Genomic DNA, 19296 nt, shown 5'->3' with positions numbered 1-19296 from the left:
GGGAGGCGCGGAGCGCTCCACGGCCAGGCTGGCGCGGTGGTAGGGGTAGGAGGCTGTCAAACAAGCAGCTACGGTGGAGACACCGTGCTCTTACATTGGGACGGCTTCCTGTCTTGTGGGGGGGACGTGACTAGGGGCGGGGAAGGGCGATGTGAGCCGTGTCAGTCCAAGTCTAGTTTTGCTGAGCAGAGCCATATCCACAACGGGAAGAGGCTGTCGCGTTGCCATCTCCTTATTTGAGCCGAGTGGGGCTGCGGCAGTAGAGCGCCATAGCAGGACGTGTTGGTCAAGCTACAAACGCCACCGCCCCAAGACCTTTTTTAATTTTCTTTACAGATTAAGTAGCTATTTTCATAGTTTAAGAGAGATTTGTGCTCCTAGCCAAATCGCCCACAGATACCTACTGAAACCTTTCTGCCCACCGAAATGTTTCTGATGGATTTCTGTGCCTGTCCTGGCTCTACTGCAGAGACAGCGTAGGGAGAAGACAGAAAGAAAAAAACCAGAACAACTCTGCAGAGTTGCATCCCTCAAAGCGTTCCCTGTATTTGCGTTTCTGTGATGCTAAATTTATGATTCTATGGTGCTTCGTGATCCTCTCGCGGGAAGTGGTACAGAAATATTAACTATGATTTTTTTACTTGCATGTGAAAACTTTTAACCAGCGAGTAGATACAATCACGTGTTGAGGAAGACTGAGTGCCACTGCTGACAACTGGATTTTTTTGCCTTTGTGTGTGAAAAATTTGTAATGCTACTTGTTTCGCTTTTAAGTTATGGTGCAGTGTTACATTTTCCTTTGAAGAGGTACTTTGCAATAGTTCAAAATCAGAACACTAAAAAAGGCGGGGAAAGCAGCTCTGTGCATGCGTCCGTATGTGCGTATGTATGTATGCCTGCGTACACAGCAGCGGCGCCACTACAAAACCGGGGCTGACCTCCTCTGAAGAGACCGCGCAGGGTTCATCTTCCTATTGTTCTGCCACTCCCTTTCCTCAACCCCCGCCATGTCCTAGGACAGTTAAAATACAGGCAGTGCTGGTAGCAGGGAAGAGGCGCCCTCCCGTTCCAAGGCATATTGCTAGTGAAAGAGTGCGAAGCACAGAAAGCCCCTGGCGCTGCCCCGGTACCTTGGCTGAAACAATTCCCGTCCCTGAGCATCACCGTGCTGTGCAGCAGCCTTTGCGCCATCAGCCAGAATCTCCAGAGAGCGGCCAGCAGCGAAGGTGAGAAATACGTTGGCAAACACAACGACAAAATACTATCAAGATAGGCTAAAAAGCAAGAAAAGCACACATTAGCACTTCTGTGATGGTTCCAGAAGGGTCCAGAGGAAAGGGGCTGACCCCGAGCGAGCGACGGGGGCTGCAGCCTTTCAGAGGTAAAAGGCTGAGAAGCCACTTACTGCCAGTTTGCCGTTAACCCCCCTGGATCTTGACGGCTTATCAGTGCTCTTCATTAACACCAATCTATATTATTGCTCCAGTGGCTATTTACTTCCATTCAGAAAAGCTGTATCAAATAATACGGATTTTTAATGTGTTTTTTTTTTTAAGCCAGAACACATAAAAGGAGCCTCCTGCAGTAGGAAAGGAATGATAGACTCGGTTGTTGATGGAGAAAGCAAATAAGTAACTTCTAGATGATATTAATGCGGTCTTAAAATAGTGGGAAAGTTTTCTTTTATGACATTGACGGAGAGGCAATGATTTTGAGTAATGCAAGTTGATGTGAAGATGCTTTAAGATTAAATAAGTGCTATATAAAGGCCTGCCAGCCTGAATTCTAATGTGCTATGAGACATTTTGCATATTTAAGAGTATGCAAAATGTCTTGTACCACACTGGAATTCATTCTGACAAGGCTTTATATAGCATTTATTTACACTCATATTGTACTTTAAGGGAGAAGGGATAACGTTGGCTCCTCTTTGAATGGAAGTAACAAAAGGTAATGCTAATTGCTCCGTTTCCTTCTCCGAAAAAGAAAATAAAACCAAAAAAACCCCACAACACAAAAAATAAAATAAAAGCAATCAAAAGTGGAAGCTTGTTTAATATTGCTCTACCATCATCCTGAAAGGCATAATAATTTGAGTTACACATCTGAACTGATTGGAGTTACAGAATCATATCTCCTTTTTGCATTTAACAATATATACAATATAAAATAAATACATTTACACAAATGGACATTGGTTGGAGCACACGGTATGATACACATCACAAAAATATACAGTTGATTGCTATACAGATGTGAAGCCCATCTACAGCTATAGACATGTTTGTTTTTATTTGTCGTTTTGTTTCATTTTTAACTACTGGCTATTATGCAACTCCTGGATTATTATAAGCAGTTTAATTTCTTTTGTCCTTTTGCGATCTTTGCACGATAAGACTGCCATAAAATGTTTTCCTAGGCAGGTAAACAGAGACGCTTAAATAATTAAAATACAATCACCAACACCCATTTTCTCTTCTATAAGAAAAATAGCAGTTTTAATTTTTTATATCTTTTTATGTTATCATTTAAATGCAAAATAGTGGAATAAATACAACAATCTGATCTGATTGAAACAAATGTGTAACTTCTGGGAGTTACACAATCATATTGCTTTAAATAAGAAAAAATTAAAAAATGAAGCAAAAATAGAAATTAAATCGTTATGGCTAAAACATACACCCTTTGAAATTTTCCCAACACTTCACATTAAGTAAGTGGTCTTGAAAGAACTCTTCTCCAGCAAGGTTTAAGATGAACAGCGTTATAAAGCCCGTGCAGTTCTTTTAGCTATGTTTCAGGTAATGCTTTTACAGTCTTGAGATACTTGTTCTTTTGCAGCTCCAAAAACTTACGGAAAATGAAAACGAAAGTTTGCACCGTGTGCCTTTAACACATCTCCATTTTTTGTGTGTTTTTGTATACTTCTAGTCGATTGGCTTTTGACCCTGAAGCCCAAGTTCTTTAATGTGATACAGCAAAAACAATATTTATATTATATATTTATATATATATAGTGTACTTGAACAGTAGCAACTTAAACCCTGCACAAACTTTCTGGAAAATAAAGTTTTTTTTTTGCACTCTTACATATATAAATAATCTTATAGAATCAGCACCTTTTTCCCAGGAGTTGTATTTTTTTTTTTTTGACATTTTTCAAAAGGGATGTGCCAATTTCTGAACTCCTATCACAGCTATAAATTTCAAGTTATTGACCATCTGAATGAATTGCTAATGATGATTTACCTAGAATCACACTACAGTCACTTCTCTACTGAGAAAACACAATCTACAATATAGTCCCATATAGCTAATGATAGATACACAGTTTTTTTTCCTAGCACGAGGCCGATGGAGCATCAGCCCATTGTTATTTTGTTTAAAGCACACAACGTAGCAATAGTTTTGGAAACTTTTCCGCACCAAAAAAGTTTTGCAACAACACAGAGCGAGTTAATAACAACATCTGAGAGATGATTGAATAAAAGCTATATTTACAGCGTTTAAAAATTAGACTTATCTATAATCTTGAAATATTCAAAGTTTTATTTCTAAGCTATACATTGGTATTCTATAATAAACTGTTACAGAAATTATCCCTTGTTTTGAAAATATTATGATTTCAACGTGTATCTGTTCATAACGAGTATTTGTTTGGAGTTTCGATCTCTTAATTATTACTAGGAAGAACCTTATTACCGGTAAGGAATAGAATATACTACTGTAATCTCCTGAGGAATTGTACATCCAATATTGTCTCTAATTCTACCCTGTGTCTATAAGCACACACCACAAGAATCCAAACACCACAAGAAGAACAAGACAACAGTCTTTGAATGCAACATAAAAATTCAGAAAAGCACAGCAAACATGAAACATTGAAAAGCTGAACTACATTTCTTTTGTTTGTTAGGATTACAATTTTAATTACATCTGTGTACATAGAATAAGGATGTTCACATAGTACAGGGAGCAGCTACTAACACTGGTACATTGGTATAGCATTTGATGGAGGTTATTGTTTGTTGGTTATTTAGCGACTGTAGTTTTCTGGGGGCATCTAATCGGTTTATACATTAGATTACACCTCGTAACAGTCTTGAAACTGACTGACTTTCATGCTGTGACAATACCGGTTGAAAAGCACGTATACTGGTTTAGCTACTTGTTAAAGACTGCCATTTACAAAATAAAATCTAAATCAATAAATAAGGTACAGAAGTGTTAAATTCTTCAATTTGGTCAGAACTCTACTACTCTGATTTCTTAATTTTGCAAACGTCGGCGTTTGCCTTATTGCCTCTAAGCTACTACTGGTTCATAGGGTTTTTCTGCGCGTGAGGTTACAATTTTGCAAACAGGCAGTATCTCGTTCATTTGCAACTGAAGCAGTTAGAAATCACGTAGCAACTATACCTTTGTACAGTCGCTGTCTCCTAACACCGTTACGGATTGGCATTTGACATGGAGTATTTCTACGTTAAGACTACTCGGATATACTGTAGGTGTAATCTAATCCTTTGAGTCAGTGAACATTTAGTTATAAACTGGAGCTCATGTTAAGAAACTGGATGTTTTGGACCAGACTGGCACACAACATAAATTGCATCCGTGATAATATGCACCTTCCCTTCAACTATTGCTTTAGTAAGATAAATTCCCACATTAATAAATGGCTGAAAACTGGTAAAGCTGGTACAAAAAAATCTCCGTTAGTAAGAAGAAACAAAACATTTAAAAAAATCTTCCTTCAGGATTCATTTGTCCTTCATTATTGTTCATCATTGTTCAAGCCAGCACAAAAATGCAGTATTTCTTTCTCTTTAGTATTGCATGAATGAATAAAGCTTAAACTATTCCCTGAAAAAGTTACATCGTAGCTAACCTAAGAAATATCTGGAAGACTTGAAAAAACAATTAAGGAATCAAATGGCTGTAACTGATCTAGATGGAAAATGCAATGATAAGAAGCAGCCGATGCATCGTCGCTTAGTCGTCTAATTAGAGACTGCTCCTATGAAATCTAATACTGCATTCAGTCAGTTCATCGTGTTGTACTGTACTGCTAGGTACGGTGGTTCTCTCTTTGATTCCTTTGTCATTGGGGACATTATGGTTCATAATAAGTTCACTGGCATCCATATTATGGATTTCCATCCTTTGGCAGGCCTGGCTTCCATCTCTCTTCAATTAGAGACCTCTTTTAAAAAGTTCAGCAGCAAAGAAAAAAAGAGAAAAGGAAAAAGGAAAGGAAAGAACAGAAAGGAAAAGAGAGAAAAGGAAAAGGAAAAGAAAAACTGCATCAGAAAGACACAGAAGAAAAAGTTGAAAGCTGCTTCACAGTCTTGCTGCTAAATATCAGTGCAGTCATTTTTTCCTTAATTAAACACTAAGTTTCTTTGCCATTATTATCCTGTTTAGTTTCCCTTTTTTTTTTTTTTTTTTTTTTTTAAAACGTGCATGATGGGAAAGCCCATGATGCTTTAGTCAGACCTTGGCCTCCAGCATTTCCAAAAAAAGTTTGTGCATGGGGACTTTGCCTTCCAGTTTGATGTTGTAGAAATGCTGCACAGCCTTGGTGGAGGTTTGCCTCAGAAGCGGGAGAGTCATCAACATCTTGCCCGCGCGACGTGGGTCTTCCATGTGCTGCCCGGCCTCGTAATCCTGCAGAGCCTCGTGTAAGACGTCCTGAAGTTTCTGCACTGCCTCAACATCCTCTATGTGCATTGAGTCTGCAAAACAAAGGAGCGACAGGGGGTTTCAGTTTGGTGTGCGGAAAGCCAGGTCACTCTATGGCTGCACGAGGCTTTCACTGGTTCTGTCCATCCTCTTTCACAAAGGGAGATAATTACCCGCTAATTTCTATACTGACCTTCAGGAAAATATCTGAAACCGCGGTGGAACTACAAATGTATAATTAACTCTTGGGTAAGCAATCCTTCTCCTCAACCACCTCAAACTAGTGAAACAGTCGCCCTCGCTGCACCATAAACCATCTCCTACAGTTACTGCTTTGAAGAAATGATAGTGCCGAAGGGCGGTATGAATGGAGGCCTGCGTTTTATCAGGGAAGCAGGAACGTGCCCTGCTATGGAAAAGCTCGGTAAAATTCCGTGTCAGGCTCCAAGGTTGTGGAGTCGGAAGCCATGGTTGTTACCCACTGCCCGGGGACGCTAATCGCGGGACTAGGACCACAGCACCGACACAAGGGAAAAGTGGGTTTGATGTGACTTCCTGATAGGTTTAGCAAATTTTTTCTCCCTCAGGCACATGTAGACAGAGAGGCAACACTTAATACGTTCCCAAACAGCTTTTTCTCTGTGAAGCTAACATCTCCTACAAGGTGTAATCCTCCTCTCTCACCCACTCAGAGGGTGGTTTATCTTGTTATTGTCGGGGTTTTGCATTTTTTTTCAGTCACTCAAAGTAAGCACCTTGCCCTGTACCTTTCCAGGTGAGATGTTTTGGTGGTGTAAGTATTGAGTGACAAGCCTAGACACAATGCACATGAGGAACTAAACTAAACTGCTACGTGACCTGGAAAGATCAAAGCAACGGAAGTGTGAAATAAAAAGAAAAGATCTAACTGAAATAACTGTAAAACCCTCAACAGCATAGACACAGAAAGGGAAGATGTCCCTGAGAACTCGCAGTTACTGGACCATGCTGAGATGACTTCGGACGAGCAGCCCTAATTCTCTGACTTTTATGTAGTCATAAATGCCAAAAAAACCCTGATGTGGTCCAAAGTGAGGTGAACGCAAGTAAGGAAGAACAGTCATAGGTGAAAGAGGCCACCAAGCAGCTCCTATCAGTGACCAAAATTTGGATAGTCCACAGAATTTACAAAGCCAATAAAACACCCTATGAAAATATAACTGCTGCGAGGGGGTACCAGTCCTTTGGAGAGGCTACACTCTGCAAGCTTAGCTCAGGGTGAAACTGGGACGTGGCACTATTAAGGTATATCCTTCAAAACTCTAGTTACTACAATGCTGCTTTGCATCTTAATTTTCAGTTTTGGAATAAAGCTCCTGTTCCCAGTCAGAATAATGGCTGAGGAGTCGGATGGTGAAGAACCCACTTCCATCATCTTTCCAAGCCCTGTTTTAAGCAGTCTGATGCCCCGGATCAGTATTTTGACAGAGTTTTACCCTGTTGATGATAACAACATCAAATTTTGCACGTGCTTCAAATATCTGAATTACATTCAGAGAATTAAGATGCACCTAAGATTCATTTCTTAAAAGCTGATGTGCAACTGTTTCCTCAGATAATTAGGACAGACAGTAAATACCTCTTTTCAAACACAAACATATTAACTAAAACACAAACCAGTAAGTAAAAGGTTAACAAAAACGTTCCAGCTCCTATTGTCAAAACAAATGTGCAAATTGAAAAGAAAAAAAAAAAAAGTTACAGCTCCTGCTCTAAAACAGACACTTAATTATATACAAGTTTGGATCATTTAGCACGTTTTATTGATTCTGATGACAGTTTATCTGTTAATTACACATAATGGAGTCCTATGGGAATTTTACATGTTTAATAATTCTGAGTCTTAGCGAATACATGCTCTAAGAAGCACGCAGTTAAGACATACGCTGCAGGGATGTGATACTGCACATCAAGGTGCACTGTGCTGAAAGCAGAGCAACGCAAAAATATCTCTCTCAGGGAAAAAGAAGGCTACAACATTTTAAAAATGATGACAGGGAAATCTTACCTCCAGCAAAATTTAGTTCTAATTAACGTTAGACCATTCCCCAAATCCATACATTTTTGATAGTTTTCTAATACGGCAATTCTATTAAATAATTCCGTGTCAGTAAGAGAAAATCCCTGAATTTTGTGTCCTACAAACAGATGTAATAGATACAGACATGCTAACACATTCATAAAAATGTGACTGATGTCTTAAGCATAGTGTCCAGCCACCGGGCTTAATTTGTAATGCAAATTCCAAACAAACTGTCATCTCTGCTCCCTGACTTTTTACCAAGTCCTTGGATATTCACTGTTGTGCTATCGAACACACAACGTGCTACTCCAAATAATGCTTCCATAAACCACGCACAGTTTGTGCAGAAATGACACATCTTTTCCTCCTCTCCCGAGAACCACAGTGCCAGCGACAGATTTGATGGGGATCCAAATAGGAGCATTTTAGCAGCAACGAAGCGCTTGGTGAGTCAGAGACTGTTCTTCAGAAAGATTTTTTACACCATACTGCATAAAGAGGCAGGTCTTTCTTGAGCACCTCAGTTCTTAACCCTGGTCTGATTCTTCCCAGAATCAGCATTTGTAACTGTGACCATGTTTGAGTTTGCAAATAGATGGATGGAGTCCAGACTAACATATTTTTCGCACAGAGATGAAACTTCCCTGAGATCTTTAGCTGTGCAGTTTGGATAGTAGTTTGGCCTACAGCATTAGGAATATATAGGCTCTCTGTATTTCTTACACAGAAACTGAGTGAGGATGGAAAAGAGGAAGAGAGCACCTGCAGAAAACGCAAGAAGAATCAAAACCTGCCCTCTGATACAGCCATTAGTCTCCACGCTCTCAAACTCTTCCACTGTGTGGACAACATCTTAAAACAAGGGATCTTATCCTCTCCTTGCAGGGGTGATTGTATACCATCCCTCCGGTAAACAGAGCAATTGCTTACGCGGAAAAGTAATAATAGTAAAGCATTTAATGTATTTGTTGCTGTCTTTGAAATCAATTTAGCAGCTGGGAAGAACGTGACCAGCCAGCTCTCCGCTGGCCTGACGCAGGCACTCCACTGCCGAACAGCGGCTCCTGGAGCAGGGTCGAGGAAGCCGTGCCTTGGGAAGCGGACTTTGTCACAAGAAACGGGGTAAGAAAAAATAGCAGAGAGAGGGGCACTTCCAAACAGTGATTAAGACTTCAAACTGTTCTTTTAAAATGGCGATTTAACTTGAAAGATTTAAAAATGGTTTAATCAAATTACTATGACAATTTAAGTTCCCATTTAAAGAAAAGATTCAAACTCATTTCAGCTTTAACCATTCTAGGGTCTGCTAATGTGTAAATGCAAACTTACTAAATCTGTGCTATTTAATTAGACCATGATTCAGCTCGCAGGTTGCTCAGGAAAATATTAATCTCTATGCAGATCCTTCTTCAAGTTTTAGCCTTGCAGTCTGGAACTTCCACTTTATTCTTGATATTAAACGAATGTAGATCTTAATCCCTGAGGCGTAAGCCTTTGAAAATAAGGAAAATGGTTGAAAACACTGAACTAGCCAAGGGGAAAATAGGAGAAAAAACAAAAGAAGAGAGAACTCTTTTCAGTAACTACAGACTGGCAGATGTGAATTCAGAGCAGGTTAACTTATTGCTGATAAACCCAATCCACACTAGTAAGAGAGGGCAATGTCAACAAGAACCACTATAATTTAAGGAAACGCAGAGTCTGTGTGACAATCTAGAAATACAGGAATAATTCCACAGACAATATGAAATTGAATTATAAGTTAGGTACACAGATTTTGAATGTTCTTTCTATAACCAAGAAAAACCCTTTTCTTTTGTTTTTGGGTTGGTTTTTTTTAAGTGGCTTTGTAGACAGTCTGGATAATTTACAATTACCTCCTACACAGGTAATATCCAGAGGAAACTTATACCCACATGTAATACACTTAAAAATCAGTACCTATATAAAGAATAAAATTAAACAGGGTAACTTGAAAGTGGTGTCATTTGAAAGCAAGCAGGATTTGATCGTAAATGCCTTGCAATAAAAGGATCCCAAGCTGGTGAAACTGAAGAGCTCAACAGATAAACACAAGACTTCTTGATACAACGCACAGCCAAGAACATGGGATTTCAGCCTAGAAGGGGGGAAAAGTTGTTCCTGATCAGTGCTGCAATGGGAGAGCATGAGATGAACAAATGAGGACGTGGACTCCTTGAGCTCTGCTTTGAGAATCTCGTTTTAGCCCTGCGAATGCTTTGTTTCACCATCACAGGATGGGAAACTAGAATTGTACCTCTTCTGACCAGCCAATTGATTGTATCATTGTGCAGAAATGGGAGAAAACTAAAGTTCTCGTCCAAGAAAAACACCACAAGGTCCGGACAGAAATTCAGATTACAATCTACCTCGCTTAAAATACAAGCTTCATCTCAAATGCAGCAAATAAACATCCAGCCACCCAGGAACCATTTACAACACACCAGAAAGGGTGACAGCTAGCTCAAGACTGGGAAGCACCTGATCGGAGGGCAGGGAAACCTCTTGAAATACTTCTCTGAGGGAAGTTAAAGGCTGGTATGTATGTATTTTGTATATAACATCACTAAGAAGCGGTAGAAACCCAAAGGTCTCAAATGAAGTATTTCTTCATGTCAGAAAAGTCAGGAAGCATAAAGGAAGAAACTATTATAGTGAATCAAGCAGCAGGGAGTATGCAGCAGTGAACAGACACACTAAGATGCTGATAAACCACATCAGAGAGGCAAATATCAACAAGTACTTGACTCACAGCAATCGCTGTGACGTTTGTGATTCCATATAGCTGAGCAGTTCACAAACCCAAATCAGATACATCAGTTTAGAAAGTTGTAGGATCCTGGAAAAACTGGCTGGGATGAAGAGTCAGAACAGCAGGCAAAATGGTTTTTGCTTTACGTAAGGACAACAAAATCCTAATCTGGATTATGTCTCGAATAAGAAAGTAAGAGGTATTTATTATCTAGATTGCACTGCCAATCCAAAAACTCCACAAAAAACACCTCAGTGTTTATTGACAAGTGAACTGTTCTCAGAATTCCAGAACCCCTTCCGCTCCTGCCTGTAACGTATGCCCAGATGTACACAGGGAAACTCGCATTTTTGCAAAGTGCTTGCCCACACTGTGTTTCTGTATAATTTTTAGGAGAAACACAACACAGTGACATTTTGAAAAGCACACTGCTTAACATAGAAGCAACCCATGGGAATTGTCCCTCACCCAGCAAGAATTCCCATCCTTTTCCAGTTTAGAATTGAAATTGCCCCAGACACTTACTTTGGTCCTCCCTGAGTAGGGTCAACAAATACACCCAATTATGACCACCTATTTGCCCGTCTTTCCTAAACAGAACTATTTGCTGGCGTCTGCATGGTTAGGCTAAGAGACAAGCACACAAAGAGATTATCTTCCCTTGCAAAAGAGTATGGCAAAAATGGCATGACATCTGGATTATCTTATTGGAAACAGACACTTCAATCAGAATGTATGTTGGAAATGAAAGAGGAAATAAATTAAGAATTCCTTGTCCATAGGAATTATAGGCAGCAGAAACCAAAGTAGTAAACCAAAGGCTTGTATGATTGATTTTAGTGAACAAGGTCTTATTCTGGATGGCACTGGTTTGGCCTGCTTTTAAGGACAGACATAACACTGAAGCCTCAAAACAGTTTTTAAAACACAGCAGGAAATGAAGATGTAGCAAGAAAAGAAATGACTGTACAGAACACACCTATTTATTTCAGGGGCTAACTGGATTAGCAGTGAACTAAAACCACAGGCATAAGGTAAACTAAAGGACAGTAAACCACCTATTTTTTATTCCTGAAATGCCTTACTTTCCACTAGGATAGGAAGTCAGCATAGTGAATAAAGGAATATTCCTGCAATGCAGAACAAATTGCATACTATGAACTGGTCTGAATACCTACTCAACAAGGCTACTAAAACTCTGGAAAAGGAGAATTTGAATGATAGAGCTGGGGTGGGGTAAGATACCAAAGACAAGAAAATATTGAATGAGTGCTTCAAAATCCTTTTTATCCACTACGAGATACGAGTAATTGCCATAATTGTACATCGAGAGCCACTAGCTTAGTGCTGTGGAAAAGCAGGATGAATAAGAGCGAACACTAGCAATTGCGCTGGTGACACAGCGGTTCATACCGTCGTTTTCCTGCCCAGCAAATCCGCCTGTCCGTACAGAGGTGGCCCGTGGCAGACGCAGCACAGTCCTGCCCCAGCAGTACGGAACCCGGGGCTCCGTCCTCCTGCTGACCACTGGGCTGGCCTCGCTCCTTGCCCTTCGTGAGTCCCAGGCTGCTAACGCATAAATAATATCTACCTATTTCATAACTAGATAAGGAATATCTCAGACTTATTCAGTTATTAGACTAACTACCAGAAAAAGAAAAAAAAACCCAAAACATTAATTAAATCTGCTACCATTTGCTTAATACTATTATTAAGCAAATGGTAGCAGAGTTATTTGTTTTCTCTAAGAATTGTGGGTGCCATCTATTTGATTACATAAAAATGGAATATGAGGAAGAAACTGTGTTCAAGCAACATGAAAACTCTGGACTGTAGTGGCATCTTCCTTTTCTAAAAACTTGTTTCTATGCTGTACCACTCTCTATACAAAATTACATGAAAGAGTTAACAGACCTTGCTGTTTACATTTGGCAAAATAAACACTGGTAGCACACCAATAACACACAGATGTGTGTATATTTCATATACCCCTAGTCACCATAGATACATTTTAATCATGAATTCTAACACTAACAAGATTAACTAAATAAATTAAAATTTAAAAAACTGACATTCTTAGAAACTAAATATAGTATGTTATGACATAAGCCACAGTCTATACTGGGAAGAAAGATGATGTCCTGTGGAATAAGTGATTTATAGGGTTCCACCAATTAATTTTTATTATGATAACATTATTTAATGGTGATAGCCTAGTGCTCCAAGTACACTCTTTTGATGGCTGGAAAGCTAAATGAGTTGTAAGAATGAACTAATTTTTTTACCAGGATAAATGATTGTGTAACTTTACTGGCTTCAGTGTTGATCTGCACTTCATTATGCTAAAATGCACGAGGCACTTCTTGGTTCTCACTCCTTCAGTACTGCAAGGGTGCTGGGTTCTTTTTTAGGAGAGTTAATAAGAGAGACCATAAACTGTGATAGCGAGCAGAGGTCCTTTTCTCCTTCTGTGGTACAGGCTAGACAGCTAGAATTAGTGTTTAAGATTAAATTTTCAGCAGTGCATAGGGGTATACTTTTAAGTGCCTAGCATCCACACTTGGGTCAGATTTTTCAAGATGCCAGCAGCCTATTAGGCAGATACACATGGATCAGATTTGCAAATGTTCTAATGTATTTTGACACTCTAGTTCCTTATGTTAGGTCTTAGATGGGAACTGAGCTTCTCTTCAAAATCTGGTCTCAGTTGTGACTCCTAAGCTCTTCTGCAACATTTGGCCTGAAGGCACAATTTAGTCCTTACTGATTAGGCAATTTCAAAAAAACTGCTCACCTGCAACTCCCTGTTTAGTATTACCTCATCGATACACGAAAGCATTTTCTAATACAAAAGAGACAAGCAGGTCATCTTTTATGCGTTGGAGTGTGCGTGTGCGCACTTGTGTGCACTTAGAACTTGTTTTGTAAATATTTCACCTTCCCTTACACACAAGGAAATAATTGGTACATGCACGTTTTGGAAAGCATTCCAAGTCGATTTTCTGCGTGGGTAAACAAAGTGCTCATTGGTGCCAGCTTGCTTCATTTGGGCGGCACGAGGTGGAATGCGGGGCAGTTCCACCCTGCAGCTTCAAGGCACCTACTTGCTTTTGTGTGGAGAAGGTAAAGAAAGGAGGAAGGAACTCGTGATACGGACAGGACGAGGACAACGCCGTGGTGAGAGAGACTTCTCCGGAGTTCAAGCACAAAGGCTGTATTAATTACTATTGAATCAACGCGGACGTTTAACCTGATAAATTCCATATTAAGCACTACAAACTAAACGTGACTGTTGAAATCACTCCTGTATAGACTTTAACAGACACGGGACTGAAATGTCTACACAAGATTTCTGCTCTTTTATACGTATTTAAACTTCTCAGATGCTACATGCACTCTGAAAACAGTGACAATCTACAAGGCTGCTACTTCTTGCATTTCTGGAAATTTATAGAAGCGGTGTGGCATTGGCCAACCCTGCAAAGGGAACATTTGATAACGGCTGTCAGAGAATCTCCCTGAAAAACGGCTCCTCCTCCCCACCTTTCAGAGACCAAATGGCAGGATTATCTCAGATTGCGGACTGCACAAGTAGACTCTGTAGGCCTGAAGAAAAGTTAGCAGTCGGGGTGTTTTAATGCTCACACTACTGGGATTTGTTGGCCAAAACAAAGCTTGTGGTATTTATTTAAACAAAACACAATCAATATGAAGCCAAGCTACAGTTCCTTTTTCTGCTTCTATACACCAGCAGGGAAAGTACTATGACACAGTATCATAAATCACTAACGCAGGTACAGAGCTATAAAACCATCTTTGTCTACTGTTTACCATAAAGGCAACCTGGGAATCTTTCTAGCCAATGTGGATATGGCAAAAATGTCTGAAATGCCTAAAATTTCATATTATACTTCATCCGTTTTCTCTGCAGCTATAAAAAGGCTAATATATTTTAAACCAGAAAAAGAAATAGTGGAAGTTTTAGAAGAAAGCAGATGTAGTGACAAAATATATTAAAAAGTGAATTGCTAACTGATTTGATTTTATAATGGCATTTTATTTCTCTTTTCGGATATAGCTGCATTTACATTAATAAGGTTCACGGTTATGTGGAAATAATCTATTTCTTTTTTTGTCGATAAAAAAAAGACAAAAACTTTAATTTTACTTCAATTTTAGCAGCATTTGTAAATTAAAACACCAGGGGTCTGATATTTTTTGATGGGCTGTAATTCTGCAGGTGCTACTTTACACCTACAGGTTAGTGTAGCTACAGCTGATAGAAGTTTGGTATCTGCTGCATGTACAACCTGACGCTGAAATGTTGAATGTCAACAGTCAAAACATTCTGTTGCAAGAGAAGTCGAATGGCTGGGCTGCTTTTTAACTCCTCCTTGCAATAGTGTTTCATGTTAAAACAGTGATTTTATTTCTTTTTAGATGGGGGAAGGAAACGTTTTCACTTAAATGTGCCCTGAATTCTAGTATGCTGAATTGTATTTATCTCTGACATTATCCTGCTTGTAATTCCCAGCGAAGTTAATGAAGCTACAGATGATTTTCATACACTATATGCACAATGTATGACTAAACTCTTTTTGGCAGCAGTATCTTTTATTATTAGTTCAACACTGCATGTCTTTTTAGGGGGGGAAAAAAAAAAAAGGTTTGAGTGGTATTTACCACCATATCCCTATATTCTAGACCCTTATCCTTTTTATCAAACTATAGAAATAGTTCTAATTCAGCCTTTGAATTACAGAATCAAAATAAATACAAAACCCCCTCTTAATTTAGACTCCTAATTCCAGACAATTTTCTTGCTCTGTTCATTAAGCATGACCAATTCTGAGAAAAATCCTTCTTGTAGCTGCAAAGCATCCTCAAGAGTCTATTTACAATGGTCAAAAATTATAAATAAATCTCCAATTAAAAACAGTTTTGAACTTTGAGCGGCATTTCAGCATTTTGTTTATTCTGGAAATAAGATAATATTCTAAAACTAAGGGCAGAGTTAGTGGGGTGGAGAATATTTTATAAAGAAACTAATAAGCATTTTGGCTTTGCATGTTTTTGAATTATATTTCCAATTAAAAATGCAGAGTGCTAAATCACATTACAAAGACAAATAGGAAAGTACAACTTCATTGTTGAAAACAATTTCCCTCCTATCAATCTGAGGATTCACGCATCAATATTGTAGATGAACTGTTAATTACAAAATCAATTAAAAAATTATTTCTAAAAACAGTCACGCGTCCTGGCTCTCAGGGGGGCAATTTGGGCAGAAGGTCTCATCTCACTAGGACCGCGCCAAATCACAAGTCGTCATCCACAAGTAAGCAAAAGCAATCTGGTTTTTCATTTTTCAGCGCGGCTGAGCCCAGCCTGAGATTGATCGTCACATATGGCCCCAGAAAACAAACTGTCAATACCTTGAATGCTGCAGAATTTGAACAAATAGCCGTCCGCCCATTCAAGCCACTCATTGCATCCCATTTAACAGATTTTATTGACAGTTTCCTTCTTGTAATTAAAGGGAAAACTACTGGCCAGCAACCAAGATAAAGTTCAAAGATAGGGTCAAAACAAAAGCAGATGGAGGGGCACGGTGTGACTGTCAATGGAACATAGCATCAGAGCATGTTATTGACACACAGGTATCTAATGATCGGCACGTCATTAAAGAGGGATCTATCGTGAACTTTATGCAAATGCTAAAAGGGACTTAAGACCACAATAAAGCATTAAGGAGACACAAAAGGAAAAACAACAAAGCACAAACGATTTTTACTTATCTGACAGTATTCACTGCTTCAGCACTTTTAAATTCAAATGCAGAAAAAAAATTCTTTCTGAGATTTTTAACCCTTGCTGCACAGGTAATAATTTTTGTAGGAGCATTCTCATAAACACAGAGGATCCGTAAGGTAAGGTGTCGTCCTTGTGAGATTAAATAAGAATTTCCTCCCTCCTCCCATACCTTGAACTCACCCTATCAAATAAATCAGCAGTTGCCTTTAAAGAGATCATATATAGCATATTCTCATGTATCCTTTCTGTTTGTTTTAATTGCAGTCATTAGACTTGCCTGGATTGTGGAATGGATTTAGGAGAACAGCTATATTCATGTGAAAGGATCTTTGCCTGTAGAATACTCTCCAAATCATACAGTGCAGTATTCCCCGCTTCCTTAGGAACTTATTCCACAATTCTTTGAACCGGAAAGCTCTCCTCTTAGTTTGAACTGCTTTCTTTGTTGCCTTTTAGGCTAAGGTCTGATTAGCAATCTCTTATTCTAAAACCATGTTTAAAATAAGCATGCAGAAAGTATTATGGGGGGAGGGGGGGGAAAGTGACATTAAAAACGTAGCAACCGTCATGCCACTCTGCCAACCTGAATTAGCAAGTGCTATAGCTTTGAGGGTGACAAACTCTTCTTTCTCCAGCTTCATGCTCTTGTATTTCTTTACCAGCTGCAGTATGGCATTGTTAAGGTCAAGAAGGCCTGCCAATTTGGATTGGTCTTCATCCATAATATAATCTTCAGCATATACGAGCTCATCCTCAAAAGAAAGTGACCGGTATACAACACCGAGAATCAAAATCTCCATCCAAGCGCTCTGCAGAAGGCTCATCTGGTCAGCTAGAGACAAAGTGGAGAATCCTGAATAGGAAAAAAACACAGGAAAAATATTAAGCATGTTTGGATTTCTCAGAAATCCGCTCCTCTTTTTGATTTATTTTTACATATATTGTGATAAAACACGTACGTACTCTGTTATTCTCCCTTCTGCTTTTGTGCCTCTCGTCCCCATCATACTACAGGAACGTAAATCAATATAAAATCAAATGTTTTCTAATCAACATACGAAGTTATAAACAACTTGGAATTTCCAGGCTCTTTCTATAAGAATCATATTAATTTGGGGAGTGTTGCAGTGATAGTCTGCAATTTGTATGATGTCTTCTTTGTTCTGAAACACTCATGCTTAGTTCTAAAACCTGATGCTGTGAAACAGGGATCTGATGACTCTGTCGTCATTACCATAAACCAAGAAGGATAATTTAGGAGAGAAAACAAAACAAAACAAAACAAAAAACAACAACTTTTTTAAAAGGGAAGATTTGATGTTTTCATAGGATTAAGGTGTTTATCACAAAGAGGAAAATTCTCTTTGAACTTTAACCTCAGGGGAAAGAGAAGTAACACCTACCCTCCTCAGAAGAGATGCTAATTACTCCCGCCTCTACTACACTTGCTGAAATAACAGCGTGGCATATTAAAGTGCCAACTGAATAGCAGTCACACCACCTTTTTTCTGAGGGCAGCTAAAAATTTAATAAACGCCTCTTAACGAATTTAACTTTTGGTCTTTTTTTTTTTTTTTGCCCTGCTGTCTTTCCTAATGGGATCACTAAGGACAAACATCTTTACTGTCTTACCTTTTCAGACTCTTGTTCACAGTACCTGTTAATTTATTATATCTAACTGCTAATATCCCAATCACATTATGAGCTACGAAACAATACAGGAGAGGAAGTGATTTTCCTGGCCTGTTGGTGAAATGCAGTAGTTTGCCAGTTGGCACCATCAACCACAAGTACTTAATAACATCATCAAAGGGGATTAGTCAAGCTTTTCTTAAAGGGTCTTAAGACATGTCTGAGGCGCTCATTTAGTTGTTTATGGAGCTGCTTACATGTCCTTTGACAGGGTTCCCTGCTGCAAGAACACCCTTTTTGGCGTTCAATTACACTTAAATGCATTTTTCTGTTTTGAAAGTCGAGAGTTGCAGTCAAGCAGGAATATATCATAAACTAGCAAATCTGCAAGGCATCTACTCCAAACAAGATTTTCTCTATAAGCACTAAGCAGCAAAACTAATACAATAAAAAAGAAAACCCCACATCCAAACCACCAGGCATCCATAAAAAATGAAACATAAAACTGGCTGCATGCTCGCCCTCTCTCATTTTTCTCCCCCTCCTTATTTGTTTTCATTTTCTCTTAGTGTCTTTTGAGTCTTGTGATAGAACTGTGGCTCTCTGCCTTCAAAAAAAAAACCAACAAAAACTGAGCCAACAACAACAGGAAACCCTTGAAGAGGCGACAATGGAAAATAACACATCTGCGATTAAAAAAAAATGAGGGAAATGGAGAAGAAATAATCATTTGAAAGGTTATAGGGAGGAATTCATGATTTCAATTAGCTTCAACATTTCTGTTCCTTCCCGTCTTTCAAGAACCAGTTTTTCTGCAGCAGCAGATGGACAGAGAACGTAGCCTGCAGCACCGTCCTGTGACAGCCCCATTCTCCCTCCCAGACACTGCTGTTAGTAAATAGATTTACACATTCTCCAATCTCCACACATCTTTCTGCCGAATAATTAAAAGCAGGATGATTAGTTTATTGAGTGGAAGGAGGAACTTTTTTATTGAGGTCCATCCACGATTTTATCAGGGCCAGCACTTTTACGGTTGTCATGAGGGTGCAGGCATCCAATTTTTCTTATCTGCCTGATTAATACAAACGCTGTTTCAGGACGCATTAATTAACAGATACAAATCTACGTTCTCATGGAAGGATCAATACAGAGAAGAAAAGAGGCATCAATGTGAATTTAGTGCTGATGATGGAGAAGGCACTCTATTGACATTTACGTGCATAGAAACTTTAAAGTTGCAGTGGAGCCCTTTTGTCCCTGTGATTTACAAATTAACAATTTTTCAGGTATAACAATGTTTCACACACTTCTGAGGAGTTTAATTAAGCGA

At 39.1% G+C, this 19296-nt stretch overlaps 1 protein-coding gene across 30 annotated transcripts in view; it reads right to left on the bottom strand.

Moving 5' to 3' along the window:
* Positions 1-1931: 1931 nt before the first annotated feature.
* The window catches only part of ESRRG (estrogen related receptor gamma), a 407888-nt gene continuing 390523 nt past the window's right edge, over positions 1932-19296 (bottom strand). For 27 of the 30 annotated variants that reach the window (XM_054194182.1, XM_054194195.1, XM_054194196.1 and 24 more), the window contains 2 exons: positions 16915-17184; positions 1933-5735 (listed from right to left, as the gene is read on the bottom strand). In XM_054194182.1, the coding sequence (XP_054050157.1) occupies positions 5491-5735; positions 16915-17184 (515 nt within the window). In that variant the 3' untranslated portion in view covers positions 1933-5490. Of the gene's footprint in view, positions 5736-16914; positions 17185-19296 lie in introns of all 30 variants that reach the window. The other 3 variants (XM_054194171.1, XM_054194170.1, XM_054194172.1) reach the window with 1 other exon arrangement.

Source organism: Rissa tridactyla, chromosome 3 (genome assembly GCF_028500815.1).
Source record: "Rissa tridactyla isolate bRisTri1 chromosome 3, bRisTri1.patW.cur.20221130, whole genome shotgun sequence".
NCBI classification, from domain to species: Eukaryota; Metazoa; Chordata; class Aves; order Charadriiformes; family Laridae; genus Rissa; species Rissa tridactyla.
This window is presented reverse-complemented; position numbering and strand designations above follow the sequence as displayed.